The sequence below is a fragment of the Entamoeba invadens genome (assembly GCF_000330505.1).
Source record: "Entamoeba invadens IP1 unplaced genomic scaffold scaff_1105074725955, whole genome shotgun sequence".
Lineage (NCBI taxonomy): Eukaryota > Evosea > Mastigamoebida > Endamoebidae > Entamoeba > Entamoeba invadens.
This window is the reverse complement of record NW_004191857.1, coordinates 79,633-98,556: the sequence shown is the minus strand read 5'-3', so window position 1 is coordinate 98,556 and position 18,924 is coordinate 79,633. Positions and strand designations below refer to the sequence as shown.

At 30.3% G+C, this 18,924-nt stretch overlaps 7 protein-coding genes across 7 annotated transcripts; 1 reads left to right on the top strand and 6 right to left on the bottom strand.

Moving 5' to 3' along the window:
* Window positions 1-343: 343 nt before the first annotated feature.
* EIN_111550 (FK506-binding protein, putative) lies at window positions 344-1,096 on the top strand (the record flags this gene model as incomplete). Its single annotated transcript, XM_004185529.1, has 1 exon — window positions 344-1,096. One exon carries the CDS (start codon window positions 344-346, stop codon window positions 1,094-1,096), a length of 753 nt encoding a protein of 250 aa, XP_004185577.1.
* Window positions 1,097-1,547: 451 nt separating this feature from the next.
* On the bottom strand, window positions 1,548-3,173 carry EIN_111540 (hypothetical protein; the record flags this gene model as incomplete). Its single annotated transcript, XM_004185528.1, has 2 exons — window positions 1,548-2,176; window positions 2,273-3,173. 2 exons carry the CDS (start codon window positions 3,171-3,173, stop codon window positions 1,548-1,550), a joined length of 1,530 nt encoding a protein of 509 aa, XP_004185576.1.
* A 261-nt stretch (window positions 3,174-3,434) lies between these two features.
* EIN_111530 (hypothetical protein) lies at window positions 3,435-4,622 on the bottom strand (the record flags this gene model as incomplete). The annotated part of the gene is made up of 1 exon (XM_004185527.1): window positions 3,435-4,622. The coding sequence occupies one exon, from the start codon at window positions 4,620-4,622 to the stop codon at window positions 3,435-3,437; it is 1,188 nt and encodes a 395-aa protein (XP_004185575.1).
* Window positions 4,623-4,943: 321 nt separating this feature from the next.
* Window positions 4,944-5,561, bottom strand: EIN_111520 (hypothetical protein; the record flags this gene model as incomplete). Its single annotated transcript, XM_004185526.1, has 1 exon — window positions 4,944-5,561. The coding sequence occupies one exon, from the start codon at window positions 5,559-5,561 to the stop codon at window positions 4,944-4,946; it is 618 nt and encodes a 205-aa protein (XP_004185574.1).
* A 1,900-nt stretch (window positions 5,562-7,461) lies between these two features.
* On the bottom strand, window positions 7,462-9,192 carry EIN_111510 (hypothetical protein; the record flags this gene model as incomplete). Its single annotated transcript, XM_004185525.1, has 1 exon — window positions 7,462-9,192. The coding sequence occupies one exon, from the start codon at window positions 9,190-9,192 to the stop codon at window positions 7,462-7,464; it is 1,731 nt and encodes a 576-aa protein (XP_004185573.1).
* A 1,966-nt stretch (window positions 9,193-11,158) lies between these two features.
* On the bottom strand, window positions 11,159-15,436 carry EIN_111500 (protein serine/threonine kinase, putative; the record flags this gene model as incomplete). Its single annotated transcript, XM_004185524.1, has 1 exon — window positions 11,159-15,436. The coding sequence occupies one exon, from the start codon at window positions 15,434-15,436 to the stop codon at window positions 11,159-11,161; it is 4,278 nt and encodes a 1,425-aa protein (XP_004185572.1).
* Window positions 15,437-17,504: 2,068 nt separating this feature from the next.
* On the bottom strand, window positions 17,505-18,820 carry EIN_111490 (hypothetical protein; the record flags this gene model as incomplete). The annotated part of the gene is made up of 2 exons (XM_004185523.1): window positions 17,505-18,128; window positions 18,269-18,820. The coding sequence occupies 2 exons, from the start codon at window positions 18,818-18,820 to the stop codon at window positions 17,505-17,507; spliced, it is 1,176 nt and encodes a 391-aa protein (XP_004185571.1).
* Window positions 18,821-18,924: the final 104 nt, after the last annotated feature.

Below are 18,924 nucleotides of genomic sequence, written 5' to 3'. Positions count from 1 at the left end.
ATATATTCTGGCAATCAGACATCAAATGCTAAGATCTTATGACTTTTTGTCTTATAAAAAATGAAAATGAAAATTTGTTTGTTAATAAAAACTTGAGGAACTTAAAAGCTTTCATTCATGTTCTGGTCTGTTGTGATCCAACCAAACAAAAACGAAAAGTTGAGCACAAATGAGATGATTCATTTAACGAACGCAGTTTGTTTTGTTGAAGATAAGAGGTTTCTAGTTGTTTCAAACTATTCAATGTTTTAGTAAATAATATTACAATAGAACTAACAGTGTAAATTATATAATTATAATATATTTATTATATATTTATTATAAAATTAACTAGAAGTGTATCATGGTTAAAGCTAAAGTTGATGAAATGAAACGTACAAATATCTTTCTAGAGGCTGCCGGACACAAAATATTAATAGGGACGTTAACCCCAATTGAGTGTGAACAAATAACACTTGATTTAGTTTTTGGTCGGAATGAAGAAGTCACTTTAATCAATGAAGGCCCCTATAGTCTCCACTTAGCGGGGTATACAGTTATAGATGCGTCTGAGGCTGCAGCTGGGATAGCTGAGATGGGAATGGAAGAAGAGGCGCAACAAGAAGAAGCCGAGGCTGGGATAGTACCTACTGGTCTAATTGGGTCTGAAGATTCTTCTGAAGATGAGGAGAGGAGTTCCAAAGGGGAAGTTGTTGAAATCAAAAATTGGCTTGAGCATGATTTTGGTGATGATGATGATCAAGAGGTCTATGAAGACAAAGACGACAAAAAGGAAGAAGAGAAAGCAGACAAGGAATCAGACACAAAAATGGAAGAAGAAGAGAAGGAAGACACTTCTTCAAAAGAAGACGTCAAAATGGATACTCAAGAAGACTCGTCGGCTCCTGTCGACACATCTTCAGTATCAACAACTCCATCAAGTACTTCTACTTCTTCTACTACTAACTCTTCTAAAGACCAATCTTTGACTACATCCTCAGAATCAGAAATCAAAAAAGGAAATAAAATTGCAGAAAAGATCGAGAAGATGAAGAAGAAGAAAGTTGAGTCAAAGCCAAAGAAGAAAAACAACAAGAAGAAGAGAAACAATAAGTGATTGACTTGGGGGTGGACTATTTGTATAGTTTATTTGTATAGTTTATTTTAATTTATTTATAGTTGATAATTAATTAATAATTAATTAAAACCAGGCGTTTTCAAAATAATTATTGCCACAAATGTGGTATTATAATATACGAATTTATTAAAAAAAATGATCATTTTGGTTAAAAAAATTAGGATTGTGATTTTGAAAAACTTTGATTAATAGTTAATTAATAGTTAATTAATAGTTAAATTACATTTGTTTGTTAAATTATTTTTTAACTAATAAATAACTATTACTATATTTGTGGTTTATTTTTATTATAATGTTATTAATACAATTTACTCCAAAAAATATTGTGAAATTAAAAAATTTTAAAATAACACTGAAATTAAACAAGTTGAAAAACAAATTCTATAATATATAGTAAAATAACCACTTGTAAACTATACAAAAATAGGCTTTAAAGTGTCGGGTTTTTAGCCAAGAGTGTGACTCTATCAAAAATTGAGATAACGAGTGTTGATGGAGGGATGACATACCCAACTCCGTCAACACGAAACTCCTTTTGTTCCAACAGAATGAGCTCGATGACGCTCCCTTGTCCAACAAAGTGTGATTGATCAAACTCAACAACCTCGATTTTCCCGTCACATGGTGACGGGTCAGTCATGCCAAAGAACTTCTCGTTTTTGTTTATATTGTATGTCGGTCTGTTGCCATTAAAAGTACCCACATTCATAATGTAAATGGTTGCCACTTTTGGAGATTTTTCATGTGAAATATTGAGAGTTAGACCGTCTATTTTAAGAACCATCGAATTATCAAAGGGAATGACAAGATGCTCATTAAAAACGATTTTAAAGTGCTCTTTGGAGTTTTCTGAATGGACTGAGAGACTCCACCGATCGAAAGGCATTGGAGGGGAGTTTGATAGTTGTCGAAGGAGGGGGGTGATTTTTGTCACGTCGATAGACGCACCCCACCCACTGCACACAGATAAGTCCACACTGCTTGGAGAAGGAAGAACCAAATACTTAGGAGTCAAGTCGGCTGTATGCATTGCGTCCATGACTTTACTTAGAGTTCCTTCTTATAGTTTAGTAATTATAATTTAATAATTATAACTAAGTAATTATAGTTAAATAATTATAGTTAAGTAATTATATAAAGAACAATAAAACAAACTATTTCCAAAAATAACACAAATGAAGCGATTTCCATAGTTTTTGATAAAAGTGAATGGTTCATCAAAGCCTTGTGAGATATCCACGAGTTGTTGAGAGCAAAATGTTTGTTGAAGTTTTTGGAAAAAGATATAAGAAGAGTCAGGTAAGGTATTTTTGTTGGTGAAGAATAATAAAGGGGTTTTAGTTGTGGAGTAACGAGCGAATAAAGTTTTCTTGTTGAACTCAACAAGTCGCGGTGTTATAATAAAGTCTGAAAGAATTGAGTTGCTACAAATATGAGGTGCTTTGGGGATACACTCGGGGTGAAGGCACATCCCACAATACACACAACGGAAATCAAAAACCCCAAGTGAACTCCCCGTTTGCTTTTTGCAAACAAAGCACTTTGAGTATCCGGTCGAGTACTCTCGGCAACACCCCTGAACAAACCAGTGAGTGTCTGATTCTTCCTCTGTTGAATATGGTTTACACGGATATTCCCCGTCATTGCCACAGTTTTTGTCTAAGATAATACCACACAAATTACAGACAAAAAAGTGAGTAAAAGGAGCTATCACATTTTTGCAAGAGCTACAAAACGCCAAGCCAGACGATGATGACTCGAATAAGAGATGTGAGTTCTTGGCTCGGGACGACCCGTCTCTAAAAATCAAAGGCTTTTTTCTCTTCTTTTGTTCCTCCACAAAAGTTCCTCGACAAAGAGTGAAACAATTTTCCACACATGTTTTGTGAATCGAAAATCCACACAATTTGCACTTCACTGTTTGTGTCAAAGAAGTCATTGGGAGCGAACAAACACCACACAAACCTAAAATAACAGACTCGGCAATAAATGAATGAGCGTTTGGGTACAAATTGCAGAGTGAATACTTCGAACGAAGAATGTGTTTCTCCAACATCTGTTATTATTGAGTTACATTTGAAATGGTTTATTATATAGTTCATTATAGTATATATATAATATATTTTTCAGATGAATTTTTCATTTGATTTGATTCCAATCAACTGATCTATGTTTATAAACTAAAGTTAAAATTAAAAAAACAAATAAGTTTTGTTGAAAGTTGGTCAAGTATCTAAAATGTTTACTATAGACCCTTGGTTCGAATCCCACCTATTGCCAATTATTCCCATTATTATTATTATTCATTATTTAAATATCAAATACTACCCATTTTTACGTCTTTTGAAAGCAATACGATATCCCCAAGTTCATTACATCCACTTGTATATGAAGGATCAATAGACATAATCCCTTCCTCGACAGTGAGTGACGTCATATTATCGCAGCAATAAAAACACTTTTCTTCCACAACCACTACATTGGAAGGGATATAAAAAGCACTAAAATTGCAGCATTCAAAACACTTCAATTTCAATTCACTGATTTTACTTGGCACAGTACAAACTCCTGTTTTTCGACACTCTTCGAGTGACGTAGAAATGTGTGACAAATAAAAGCAGTCTGAGAAACACTTTATACCGAGTTGTGTAAGAGTGGGCGGTAACTCGATTTCATTGAGTCCACTGTTTTTGAACGCCCACTTTGATATCTTCTCTAAATTTGGTGGCAAAATCACTGAAGTGAGCGACTTGCAATTTTCAAAGCAATTTTTTGGAATAGAAACAACTTGACTTGGAATTACAATGCTTTCAAGGTTGGTGCAATGCGAGAAAGATTTTGCTGCAAGCACTTTCAAGTTGTCTGGAAGTCGAATTGTCTTGAGAGCATCACAAAATGCAAATGAGTCTGCCCGGAGTGCATAAAGTGTGTTTGGAAGTTCTACATGAGTCAACCACTGACAAAACACAAAACAATGTTTGGGGATTACTTGGACATCTCCAGTGATTTTTATAGATTTCAAATTTTCACATCTATAAAAACAGCACATTCCAAGTGCTGTGATATTTGAAGGAATTGTTAAGTTTGTACAAGATGTGTTGTGACTAAATAATTCGTACCCATAACTTGTGAAATAGTTTGGGTTCTTTTCTAAATCCAAATTTAAAGCATTTGTTATAGAGTTTTCGGATTTAAACACAACACAGTTTGCTATATTAGACTTCTTTTTTTCACGAATGTATTTTTTCTCACTAATTGGATATAATATTTTGTACTTCACTATTTTGCCATTTTTGTACCTTTCATTTTTCTTTGAAAATAAATGTTGTGTTTCAAGGTTGGGAAAATATTTTCGAGTTCTGAAATTAATTGGAATTGGATTGTAGTGAAATTTCATGAGAGTCTCTTTGTATTTTTTACATACCAATTGAACATTGATAAAGTCTTGTATTATGTTAAAGTGTTTGGCCACTATCATTAAATGGAATCCATCTACTTTTCCCATTCTATTTGTTGTTGGAATGTGATTTATTAGTTTTTTATTCGATTATTAATAACATGTTTTTTTTAAGAGACTCATGTTTGAAATTTTGTTATTTTTCAAACAATTAAAAGATGTGTAAATTTATATCGGATACATTTTTTTCTTATTTTCAATTTTCTATTATAAATTTACTTTTTTTGTCAAGATACCTTACCGATATAATTAAGTTTTATCAACAGGTAAGTTCCAATTAAATATCATGTAAAACAATTTATTTACCGATATAAAATCATAAATATAATAAACACAAATACTAAAAAACAATTCTATAAAAATTTTCATTCAGTTGGTTTGGAAAAAATGGGCGCTGTTTGTTGTTTGAAGAAATTCATCAAACCGGCCTAATTTAACACTATTTCCATTCGCGACAAGATCAAACAAATGATCTGTAATAATTCCTCCTTCGGTGACTATTTGTTGTAAATTAAACACCTCTTTCCCTTTGAAAAAAATTCTTTCAAATCTTTCAATCGAAAAAGTCTTCTCGGACTTTCTTGAGAGTTTCGAGTCAAATGTAAAACCCAACTCCAATGCAATATCAAACAAAAAGTTGTGAACAAATATTTTCTTGTTCTTTTCATACCTTCTAAACGCAGTTGGCTTTGCTATCCCATCTTCAATTTCCTTCAAATATGTGGGTCGTAGTCTACTCTCTGCTAAATTCATGACATCAATTTCCCCATTCTTAAAGTGCAAAATTTTAACTTTAGCACAACACAAAGCCACAGTTGATTGTTTTCTTGGTCGAGCAATAGTGATAGAACAAAAGTTGTTAATTAAATACACAAGAATGGATTCTTGATAACATTCCAAGTCTTTCACCATCTTCTTTTGTATTGTATACTTTGATGTTTTATTGCGTTTATCACTCTTGGTTGATGACAATGAACATATGCTCATCTTTGGTTCTGTATACTTTTCCAAGTTTTTTCATTTATTAATGGTCGGTTGAAGTTACCACCCCTTCTAAAAAGCTAATTAAGGCTCATTCAATAATTTTCTGCGTAGTCAGTCTAATTGGATGGATTATTGAAAATGATAATAAATATTAATAAATAAATGTTTGACTGTATTTCGTTGTATCCTTTATATTTTTAATCCCTTGTAGCTCTATATTTGTGTACTCAAATCATTCAAAAACTACATAATTTTTTCTGAAATGTGAAATAATTTAATTAACGAGCTTTTTTGTTAGTTTGTTGATATTTATTAACGTTATTGTATTTACATTAAAAGTGTTTGTTTAAATGATAAAAAATGTGTATATAACGAGTTGTATTGTTTTTAACAATATATTTTTATATATTAAATTAATAAAACGTTAAATAAAATAATAATGTTAATTAAATCGAAAAAGTTGTGATATTTATAAAGAGCCATCAACAAATAAAAAATCCATACAACAAAGTCTTTGACAGAACTAATAACAAAATGAGAAGTTATGAATGCAGTTTTAAAAACAATTACTAAAAGGTTATTTTAAGTTGCTCAAATTTGTGTTATAAATAAATAAAACACCACAACATCGAAGTTTAAATAGAGTTATTTGCTAAACGTTGTCTGGTCTGTAACGTTGTCTGCCGATTTTTAGACCATTTTAAATGGAATATTTCGGAATTTTTTTGAAAAACCCCAAAATCGTTGTTTCAATATTTTTCCCAGTTTTTTTCATTTTTACCTAATTCCCGTTTTTTTAAAACAAAAATCAATTATTTTTTGTCAAAAAGACAACGTTTGGGGAACAGACAACGTTTATCGACTGACTCTATAATTATTCTATGTTTTTGAATGCCAGATTAAAATACCACTTTTTATTTGCTCTACATAATTAATTGAAACCCCCTCATCTCTATGCATTTTTGGAATTATTAATTATTATTATACTCTGTAATATTAGTTAATAAATAATGACTAATATTTAAAAAGTTATTTATTTTGTATTATTTGTTGTATTTTATTATTCAAAAACGTATTTGTTTGGTTTAAAGAGACACCTCAACACAACATTAATTCATTATAAAGTCAATTAAAATAAAAATTATCAAATGAAATGGCATCAGATGTTCTCAGAGACTCAGAACTAAGTAAAAATTAAAAAAATATAAAAATATTTATTCATCAATTTATAATGATTTAATTTAAATGATTAACTTATGTTTTTTTAGTCAAACATTGGGTTTATTAAAAAGTTTATAAATTCTTTTGTTTCAATCCAATAATTTATGTTGTTTAAAAATAATTTATTTGTTTTTACCAAATTTGAACACTTCCAAACACATATTATTATTAATAGTTGTTTTTAAATTTATATTAAGTATACTATTTATAGAGCACAACATCATTTACAACAATACAAAAAATGCTAAAACCCTTTGATTTCGATATAATTGTGGATGTTATTTTTTGACTTTTTTATTGTGATAAATAAATTGCAATTATAATTAAAAAACATTTAGAGATCAATCTTGAAAGTAAAATAACTCATTTTAGCAAATTTCAAAAATAAAACTATACCATTTCTTGTATCATACATTTTAATTAATAAAATTATATTATATAATACATTCATTTTTATAATAATTATTTTGAATAATAATGAAATATGAAAAATTATCAAATAATAGTTTTTTATAATTTAAATATTAATTTCATTATTAATTCGAATTGTTCTAATGGTAATAATTCTTTAATTATTAATTATAGTATAATACAAAATAAATAATTTCAAAATTCAATAGCCACAACAAATTCTATATTATTAATACATTAAATTAAACAAAAACTATATTAACAACAAAAGTTATTGGAACATTTTTATTCGATCTTTAACCGACCCTTCTTCTTTTGTTACTCTTTTGACGTCATTTTCGTTCACATTAGTTTTGAATTTCAGCTCTCCATTTCCTTCACTTTTTGTTTCGTTGACCACTTTAACATTTTCTGTTTTACATTTTAAATCTTTGTCGACTTTTTCTTCAAAGTGAATGCCATTTTTACCATCACTCACATCAACTCCTTCATTTTGAAGTTTTGGCTTCACAGTAACGCCAAGAGCAACAGTTTTCTTCCCATTTTCGTCGACGACCAATTTGGGCTTCACTGAAGTCTCCAATTGAATAGATGGATCAAACTCGGCGTCTTCATTTCCAGTCATCCGTACTGCAGCTTTCTTCTTCCCTTCCTTCTCAGCTACTTTAAATTGCTCACTCTCGCCAATCTCCTTTGAAACAACTTTGGCTTGACTTTTGGCATCGCGCCACTCGTCCGTCTCTTTCGCTTTGGTGTACGACGACGCGGCGGTCTTACTCGCTTCGTTTCTTCGACTTTTTAACTCGGCTTTTTGTTTGTCGTCCAATGAAGAGACGTTCTCCGTCGACATCTTCCATACGTCCTTAGCACTGGCATCCCCTTTGACTGCACTTTTCGTCCCTTTTAAAAGCCCTCCAGAAAACTCTTTGAATTGTTTTGAGTGGACTGCCGACGACGCAGCACTTGCGGTCTGTTTTTTCGCAGATTGAAACTCTTCTGTTTTTACCGCCTTTTTTGCGCCCGAGTACGCTGTTTTGGAGGCTTGTGCGGCGTGAGTTTTCGCTTTTTCTTTCTGTTCGTCGGTCATTGGGGGAAGTTTTTTATAAATCTCTTTTGCGTCTCCAGCAACCACTCGAGCACTTTCCGTCTTGTTTTTTGTGTCGATTTTTTGAGTGGACTTTCCTTTGTGATTCTTTGGCTTTTCTTCATCTGAAGAGTCTGACGGCGTTGGTGAATTTGTGTGATTTGAAGTGTCCAATAAATTTTCTGAGTCATCTGAAATGTCTTTAAAAAAGACGTCAGGGAATGGCTCTTTACTAACTGGGAAGAACTTTGGTTGGCCTGGTTTGGGTTCAGGGTCTTGAGGTTTTTGTTTCTCGACTTTTTCTGAGCTTTTTGGTTTCAGTGATTGTGAAGGAAGTGGCGCTTTTTGTTCTTGAGTCTTCAACACGGTGATTTCAGTGTTTTTACTGTTAAATTGATCGATTGTTTCTTTGGGGACATGTGGGGGCATTCGCTTCTTTGGTTCTATAAGAGGCTCTTGATTAACTTTGTTCACATCTACATCGTCTTCTAGGGTCTTCTTGGGTTCATTACTGAAGCTTGTGGGCTTAAAAGTTGGCAACTCTTTGTAAACAATTGGCTCCGAAAGTTCGTCGACTGTATTTTCAACGACTTTTTGTTTTGGGAGTGGTGGAGCTGCTCTTTTAGAAGGATGTGGTGGGGCAGATTTCTTCGGTAAAGGCGGGGCACTTTCGGTTATATTTTCTTCTTGAGTTGGCTCGTTTTTAAAGGTCGTTGCTTTAAAGACGGGGATCTCCTTTTGTTCGATTTCCGGCTTTTCAAAATCTCCTTGAGGTTTTTGTTCTGGTACTTTTTGCTTGGGTAATGGAGGAGGTGCCTTTTTAGCTGGAGGAGGTGGTGGTGCTGCTTTATGTGGGAGAGGTGGTGCGGGTTTGTGTGAAGGTTCTCCGATAGTAAAGGTTTTACGTTGAAACGACATAAATATTCTGATAAAGTAGTAAAACAGTTTAAATCCCTTTATATATCAAAAGTGTTATAATTAAAGATATTTTATATGGATAAAAGCAGTTCTGGGAAAAGTTTAGAAAAGGAAAAAGTGTTATTTAGTTCTTGTTTACTTCGATTATAAAAATATTCAGTTTGTTGAGCAACAAAATCGAATGAATACCAAAAAAATCTGTCAAAATCAATTAAATACACAAAAAATCAACTTGAAAACTGTTTTAGTGATTTGGTGGTATAAGAGTTATTTTAACACCATATCAACTTGATTCATGGTTACAACTTTTTTTCCATTTATTATGCTCGAATAAAAATTCCACAACAATTCTGTTTTTTTAAATTTAATTGGCACAATTATTTATAATTAATTAAGTAAAAAAAACTATAATAACAAACTAAAAAAACTCATTGAAAACCAAAAATGATTTTCTTTACCAATAAATGTTTATTTATCTTATCTATATTATGTTACAGTAGGGAAAATGGACCCGGTACTTTAGAAATGAATCCGAACCTTTAGTAAAAACTCCTAATGATTAGGGCTTCTTCCCGTTGTAATAAATGTGCACAATTTGGAAAGAACCAATCATTTTAACCCTTCGAAAAAAACTGAAACTTTACAAAATTGTCCAATCAATTCAAACTAATTTCATTTTTCTTTTTTTCAACATTTTTGTTTTTTTCTCTCTCTATTTCATTGCGCCAAAACACCGTTAAATCACGGGAAATACAGATTTAAACAATTATGAAATGTTGAACATTTTCTATTATAATTAATGTTAAATACCTTGTTTATAGAAAATGTTTTTTCATATGGGTATAATCTTTTCGAATTAACAATCAACATGCAAAATAATATAATTGTGACTTAAGATTTTTTTTCATCATATCTTTAACTTTGGACTTCATGAAAATGGTATTAACAGTCCAAGTGTCTTTTAACAAATATTGTGATAGTGAATTTATAGTTATTTCATGATAATATTTTGACAACCTATGATGAAAATGAACCACTTTACATGTTTATTTTATCTACTATAACACTATATAATATTTTTATGTTGTAATACCAAATTGTTCATGTTTTAATTCCAAACAGTTTAAAATGTTATTACATTTTTTGTTTTTAAATGTTATTTTGAAAAAATAATTCTTTATAATATTAATAGTTTTGAATAGCTTTATTATATATTCAGGGTTAATAAGTGATTAACTAAAATTTTTAATTATTTAAAGAAAAAATCGAAAAAAACAATTTATTTCATACTGTTTGTTTCATTCACATCTGTTTTATTAATCTGTTGTCATCCATTAACACAATAGAAAGCAACAACCTGAGTGATATAAGACCTCTCAAGTATTATTACTATGAGAGGTGTCTATAACTGGGTTTTAAAATCCATTTAAAACAATCAAAATATTCTGCGGCTTGGGATAAGAGGTGATGATCGACGAGAAAAAGACATCCTCTTAAAATTTAAACAAATTGTTGTATTTTTTTGTTATTTGGATTTTGTTATTGGTATTTTCTTTAATGAATAATGTTATTGATAAAATGTTATTTGAATTTTTGTTATTAAAATAATGTTATTGCCTATAAAGGGTTTTGTCCCAAAAATGTATTTTTTTACCGTTTCACATTTTTTACTAAAGTTGCCCTAATTGTTCTAATGATCCTAGTTCATTTCTCCTACTGTACATCTTATTATTTTTGATATTCATTTATTTATAAATCGAAATTATTATTATAATTTAATATTTTTGATTTTATTTATGATCGTTTTAAAGCAAAAATTGTTGTTTTAATAACAAAATGAATACACAAGTTAAGACATATCCAATTGATAGTATGCTAAAGTTTATTGATTGTCTTAAATGTCTACACAATTTTATTATAAAATAATAAAATAAATATATACCAATTTTTATGTTAATTAAAATAATTATAATTTCAAAAGTTCAACAACTTTATCAATATTCGGCCTATCTTCTTGTCGTTGGCTCAAACATTTTTGTATCAAATTATATTGGCATTCACTCATGTTTTCCATTCTTTCCAGTCTTTTTCCTGAAATAACGAACTCTGCTATTTTCCACGGAAACTTGAATTCGTTTTTGTCATAGGCTTCTCCCCATTTTAAAGTTTCATAAAAAGTTATTCCAAACGAGTAGATGTCTGCGCTCATCTTGTACTTTTCTCTCTTCAAAATTTCAGGAGCCATATATACTGGTGTTCCAACGCCTTTTGTAAAAGTCATGTTTGTCATCAGTAGATTAATATTTCTTGCACTTCCAAAATCAGTCAATTTTGCGTTAACTTTGTCATTCATTTCAAGTGAAAACACGAGTAAATTGTCCGGCTTGACATCTCTGTGTACAATACCGTTTGTGTGTAAATAAATCAGTCCATTTGCCATATCATTGATGAATTTGCTTTTAACATCTTTTTGTATTGTTGTTTCTTTTTTGTTTTTTATTAAGTCATTTAAACTTCCATATTTTGCAAATTCTGTGATCATACACATTTTGTTAATAATAAAAACTGCACCATAAAAGTGTACAATATAATCACATCGGAATTTGTCAAGCATATCAACTTCTTTTGTAAATTCATCAAGAACATTTTGTTCATTTAAGATGTTTTTAAGCTTTTTAATTGCAACTAAATTGCCTCTGAATGTGCCTTTATAAACAACTCCAAAACTGCCTTCACCAACTTTTTCGTTATCAATTAGTTCAGTTGGGTCAAGTCTTGTTGAGAGAGCGGTATTCCCTTCAATTTTGATATCATTATAAATCTCTTTTTGAACTTTGAGACTCTTTGCTATAACTACCATTTTACTGTCAATTTTAGTGGTATAATTTGGAATAATAAATATTTCAAATTCGCAAGCTTCGTCGTGTTTCAAAACAGCCAATTCAGGATTTATTTTCAGTGTGAATTTTGTCTCTTCTTCTTTTATTGAAAATTGTATCTTATATGGATTTTTGTTTGCATTGCCAATACAAATTAATTGTCGGGTACTTTCGCCAATCGGTAGTTCTGCAATTTCTTCATTAAAATCCAAAACTGTTTTGTTCACCAAAATACCATTTGACAATTTTGTAAATGAAACATTTGATTGTTTCATATTGAATATTGTTGTGTTCAACTCAACTTGTTTTTTGTGGATTGAAGACAAAAGTTGTGACAACGCTATACATGTTCCTATTATAAGGAGTACCACAACTAATAATATTATAATTATAATAATAACTATTAGCCACCAAACTGGTGAGTTTTGACAGAAGGTACCACTTTCATTTGGCTTCTTCCAAAATGAACATTTGGAACACTTGGAATCCATTCCAGATTTACAAGAGTCAACTGAAGAATAGATTTTGCATTCACTGTTAATCAAAATATAATCATCTTGACATGAAGAACACTTATTATATAAAATACACTCTTTACAATTGTTTGAACAAATTCCACATTCATTGTTTGTTGAATAATAGCCGGGTTTACAGATAGAACATCCGTTCTGTGTTACTTGAACTGCACATCCAATAAGATCAGTCTGTGGTTTACAATTACCTTCAAAATCTTTAAAATTAGTTAAATTGCAAGTGAAACAATCAGAAAAGCGAAGGCATGTATCACAGCTGATGTCACAATGTTTGCAATCATTTCCGTTTCTATAATACCCATCATAACATTGATAACACCCACTTCCTGTATTTGAAAACTTCTTACATGAACCTTTTAATTCATCATTTGACTTACACACATGGTCACTCAAAAACATACCTTCATTACATGACAAACAAATTGATTGACTAAGACATGTCTGACAATTCGAGTTACATTGTTCACACGTTTTCGTGTTATAAGAATAATAAAAACCATTGATACAACGAGTGCATCCGAATGAAGTACCAACTGCACATAAAGTGTTATTGTTGTTTGTTATGCATGTATTGTTTTCTAAAAAGTAATTATTAATACATTTAACACACTTTCCATTTACAACAATTTCACAATTTGTTATATCTGGAAGACAATTACCATTTTGATCTTTAAAAGTGTTATTAACAATATCACATGAAGAAGTTACACACTTTGTATTTTGTGAAATTACAAAAGAATTTAAACACTTTGTACAAAACATTAAGTCGCAAATATCACAATTATCTTGTATCAGATCACACTTGTTACAATATGAAGAATTTGATATGTATTCTTTGTTGCATTCTAAAACACTCTGCGCACTATGCTGAATAACATTTTCAACACTTTTACACTCGCCTGATATAGAAATTAAACTTGAAAAAACAGGATCACACAATTCACACAAACCATTTCTTTCAATTTGGCATTTCCCATCTAATTTAACACAAACTTTATTTTTAATTATATACCCATCATTACATACAATACACGTGTTACCATCAGATAATTTACAAATTGATTGTTTCATACAAGTATTGTTATTAAGTTCATAAGGAGAATCACATTTTTGACAATTTTCAATTTGGTCGTCGAATGTACATTTAGCACAATTTGTATGTTGACATTTTTGACATTGCCCTTTTGTCGAATCAAAAATACCATTTTCACATGTCGCATTTGAGATACAAACAATTTTACTTGTGGTTATAAACCCATTCCTACATAGATAATGTACAAATAAAACACCTTTTGAACTGGAGAACGTAACAAGAATTTGTTTCTGATTTGATAATTGTGAAAATAAGTTGGTGGTAATTTCATTTGGAGTTTGGGAAGTGACATTAATGTGGATATAATCAGTGACTTTATCCAGTATCACAGTTGTTTCACCCAAAGTCACATATAAAGTTTGTGTGTTTAATTCTTTTTTATTTGATTTTTTATTATTAACAACACCTTTTGATAACTCGCTCCTGACAAAAATCATATAAACATCATTAATTGGAACCAAATAATAGTCTTCAATATAGTCATTATAACAACTTTCAATGTACTTGTTGTTGTTATTTGACACCCTAATGATGTGACAAAATAAAGTATCATCCATGTTGCCACCACACCTAATTAATTGTCCTTTCATGATTTTACATTTGGGTGTTATAAAATCGTTTTCAATTATTTCATCTGAATAAATGAAATCAAATTGTTCAATCGAATCAGCAATTGATATTTCATTTAAATTTTGAATTGTACTATTTTTTGTCACAAATAAAGGCATGTCAAACCTTTCTCTGTTTATTACATTGATAATTCCACCTAAAAAATCTAAAGTCAAAAAATTGGTTTTGATATAAGGGGATTTCTCCACTGTCAAAACATAGGAAGAAGATAACTGAAATGATAAAAAATTGGAGACCATCATAGCTAATGTTTTTTCTGAAAATAAAGCGAAATTTATTGGTTTCAAGTAGATGAAATCTGAATGTATTCTTGAGCCATCTCTGAGATCTAATACGGAGTTTATGAAAGTCAAAAAATTGTTTATATCCAAAAAGGTTTTATTATACAAATGTAGAGATGTCCCATTATTTATATCAATGGAATTTGTGTGTATGACAGTGTTGTTAATCAAATTCACATTTGAACCATTTGTACAATTCAATAAGTCACATTTGATAGTCGAGTTGTTGTAAATATTTAATGTTGCTCCAGAAGTTGTCACGATTGTGTTTGAATTTAGCATTGAATCATTATATAATGAAACCATAGAAGCTTCATCAATTAAAATGATTTTACATTCAATAGAAGATGTGTTATAAGCTTCTAAATTAGAAGTTTGTTGTATTTTCAATACATCTGTGTTAAAAATAGAAGAACCTCCTAATGTCCCTTTACTTGTACCAGCAAAAGAAAAACTGTTGCTTATTGCAGTGGATGAATCATCTAAAGAAAATGTCGTTAAGACAAGTGTTGAATCATTGAATGAATAGTGTGAATAAGGTTGAAATCTTAAATTGTTATAAGAGGAATTACCCAAAGAGTAAAAAATACCAGTTACTATCAAATTGGAATTTGGTTCACATACTAATGAACTTTTTTCTATTTTCATGCCAATGGTATTAACATTTACATTAGACTTTAGTGTTAAAATTGATTCAAAAAGATGCCATGTTTTCGAAGAACAATTTGTAGATTGTTGATAGATATCATTGCGGCATTCCATTTCATCAAGACAATACTCCGCAACAACAATTATTACAAATACTAAGTATAAAACAGTCACACACATTTAATACAATTGAAAAAATTCAGTTTTATTTGTTTGTGATTAATGTTTTAAAATGTCGAAAACATGATTATTATTCTACGATAATCAATAATTAATAATTAACATTGTTTTTTACAATGATTCAAACATTTATTATCAATATATTATTTAATAAATTATTAAAATTATTTTTTAGTAATTGTTTATTTCAAGTGTTTTAACATCTACAAGCATAGTAAAAACCCATCAAATTGTCTTAAACCCCCAAGTTCAAAATAAATTAATTACGATTTTATCCCGAACAAGTACTATAAAAAAAAGACAATAAGAAGTGTTGTATAACAAAAACAAAAACAAAATATAACAATACAAACCATAAAAAATACATTTGTTTATAACTGTTCAAGATGTGATCATAACGAGTCGCGTCTCGTGTAAAAACGTAAGAAGTGACATCGGAGAACAAATTTTAAGAACGGGTATTTAGAGTTGGCTGACAATTGTTATCAGTAAATGTCGTTTCTAAATTTTAAATATGTTTTGTGTGGATAATAAAATATTTTAATATTTTAAAATAATAATTTTATTTTAAAATATAAACATTACATTAACCCTTCGAGGACGGGAAAAATCAAAATTTGTAAAAAAATAAAAATCTTAGTCAATTGTAATGTAAATGTGACTTTTTTTCTTTAATTTTTTCAAAAAAAAGCTAGACACCCTGGAACGACGGCTCTAGTATATTTTTATAGTAAAATGTTATAAATTATAGTAAAAAAAAGTGAATTTTTTGTTGAAGTTGAGATGAACAAAGGTTCACTTTTTGCTTGATCCTTTCAGAAACAAGTCACAGTTCAATGGAAAAGTCAGATCAAAATTTTATTGAGATGTCCACAACTTATTACAATAATAAAATTTATTATAAAATATAACAAAGACCAAATTGCATCATAAAACATACTGGTCCAGAATATTCAAAATCAATTGCATCATAAAATAACAAAGAAAAAATAAAAACGCATAGACTTTGAGGTGTCTTGAAATTTCAATATGCAATTGATCTCAAAAACAATTACAAGGGAAAATAAATAGTTTTTTTTGTAAACTTTGAAAAATACAATAATTTAAAAAATTGGGTTTTACTAAATTTTTGTAAAAGAAATAAGATAAGATGTAAAGACACTTTTGTTTGTTCCGACTTTGAAAAAAAATCTTAGAGAACATAAGTATAAAATAAACAAAAAATATCTAAAATACATTTTCAAAAGTATCAAAAATCACAAAATCGAGAAAAATTCTCGAAAATGACTTAAACAGTCAATATAGTCGCGTTTAAATAAACTTTGATCACCATGAGGTTTTATGGTCACCCGTTGAGTTTCAAGTCGTGCCACTGTCAAAGAAGCAAGATATGAATTCATTATTTGTTATTTTATTTTTTTTATCATTTTCAAACAAAAACAAAGGGCAAAATTGATTTGATATTATCATTTTCAAATAAATGTTATTGTATTTGGTAATCAAATGCTTATTTTGCATTCACTGTTTATGCATTTTTAAATTATGCATTTTTGGGCAACAAACAAATAATTTAAATTAAAAATAAAGGGATAATACAAATTATAAACAAAAAAACAAATAGCAAAAAACTTAACAAATAATAAAAAAATATTTTGAACTATATTATATAATAAAAAATATTATTTATAAAAATGGAAATTTAATAAATTGTAGTTTTGTAATAATAAATTTACAATTTGATAGAATTATCAACAAACACCATTATAACACCATTATCACCATAATACTCATGTATATACTTTACCAACTGTTGTTTATGGTGTTGAGTAACGACATCACGATGTTGTTATAACACAAGTTTTTAAAAACTTATCCATAAGTAAAAAAAGAAAAAAAATGGTATAATGACCCTTATTTTTATTTTATTTCACGATAATCTTTTTCGAGGTTCAATAAAAAAGCACGTATTGAATGAAATAAACAGTTCCTACTTTATAAAAAACCAAACAAAACAGAAAAATCATTTCATTTTCATTAAAGCACCAGAAAGATTGTTCAAAAAATCCACTCATTTGCAAGGGTGGTAATTTGAGTACGTTTTATCCGCGTTTAAGGCAGCTATATCAATCATATCATATAAAGCTTTGATGTTCCACCTGTTTGTTCGACGTCTACACGTATAATACCTGGTCATCTGATCCACAGTGTCAACCCCACCCATTTTGTGGTTGTAATCAAGGATGGGCTGGGGTTTGTGTATTGTCATTTTTTCTTTGCCAATGAACACATCCTGCTCGACGACTTCAATTTCATTCTTTTCGTGGCAGGTTGACAAGACCAATACCAGCTTCTTTTTCTCGTTGAAGTAAGAGATGAGCTTACACTTTCCTTTCGAGAAAAAGATGGTGGTATCGGGAGTTCTCCCTTTGATGGCCTTTGCTTCGTCAGGAAGTTCTTTCCTATTAATCCTCATGGTTCCCAAAAGTTGGCACCCACATGAAGCAAGGTAGTGTGACAACATTAACGTACAGAAGAAGTTGTCACACACAACGGTAAACTTGTTACCACGGCATAACATGGGTAGCACCATGTCCCTGACCACTCTAAAGCCCTGATTGTCCTCCTTACCACCACATTTACCACAGTACATTTGGAGGTTTAGAGTCATTCCTGTCTCACAGTCAGCACACATCTACGAGTTAGAAAACTATAAATAACTCAAATAAACAAATAATTAAATTATTAAATTTGATCATACATGTCAAACCAATAATAACTATCCGTCATTTTTGACTTCATAAATAAAACTCATTTGGTAAAAATAGAACAAACCCAAAACTTTATACCATAACGTCCAGGCTTAGACTTAATAAACACCTTAGCCCACATATGCCCTTTATAAGAACACAAATGTTCGTCAACCGAAACACTATTACTAGGTTTGTAATAGGTTTGGTTGACAAGGTTAGAAATAAACTTATCTAAAATCACTCTAATTTTAGAAAAGCTGTCGTGTGCATTTGGAGTTATTGCAGGGACGACTTTAACAACTCCACTACCAACGATGCCCCTTTTGATTCTGACATCTTTCCTGAGTTGCTCTTCAAAGAGATCTCTGAAATCTCGATCTGAATATTCCGCGCAGTTGAAATACTCTCCTTCTGGCCCGTTTTCAGCTTCCTCTTTCTCTTCGACATCCCCATCATCTGAAGTGTCTGATGCATCATCACAAACATCATCTGGCTGGCCCACATCGTAAGTTTCGATGTGTGAAGAAATGAATTTAAACATGTCACGTGGCATGCTATTTCTATAAATAGATTTTCCGTGGTCGAGTGACCAAAGCTCTTCCACGGGATTAATGACATCATGGTGAGCTCCCATGTAGAGAAGAATTCCTAGGTACTTCAGGATGCTCGTTTTAGAAAGTTTGTAATCATCAGTCTTATGTTCTTTGGCTATTTTTTTATTTGAAAACAATAAAAGGT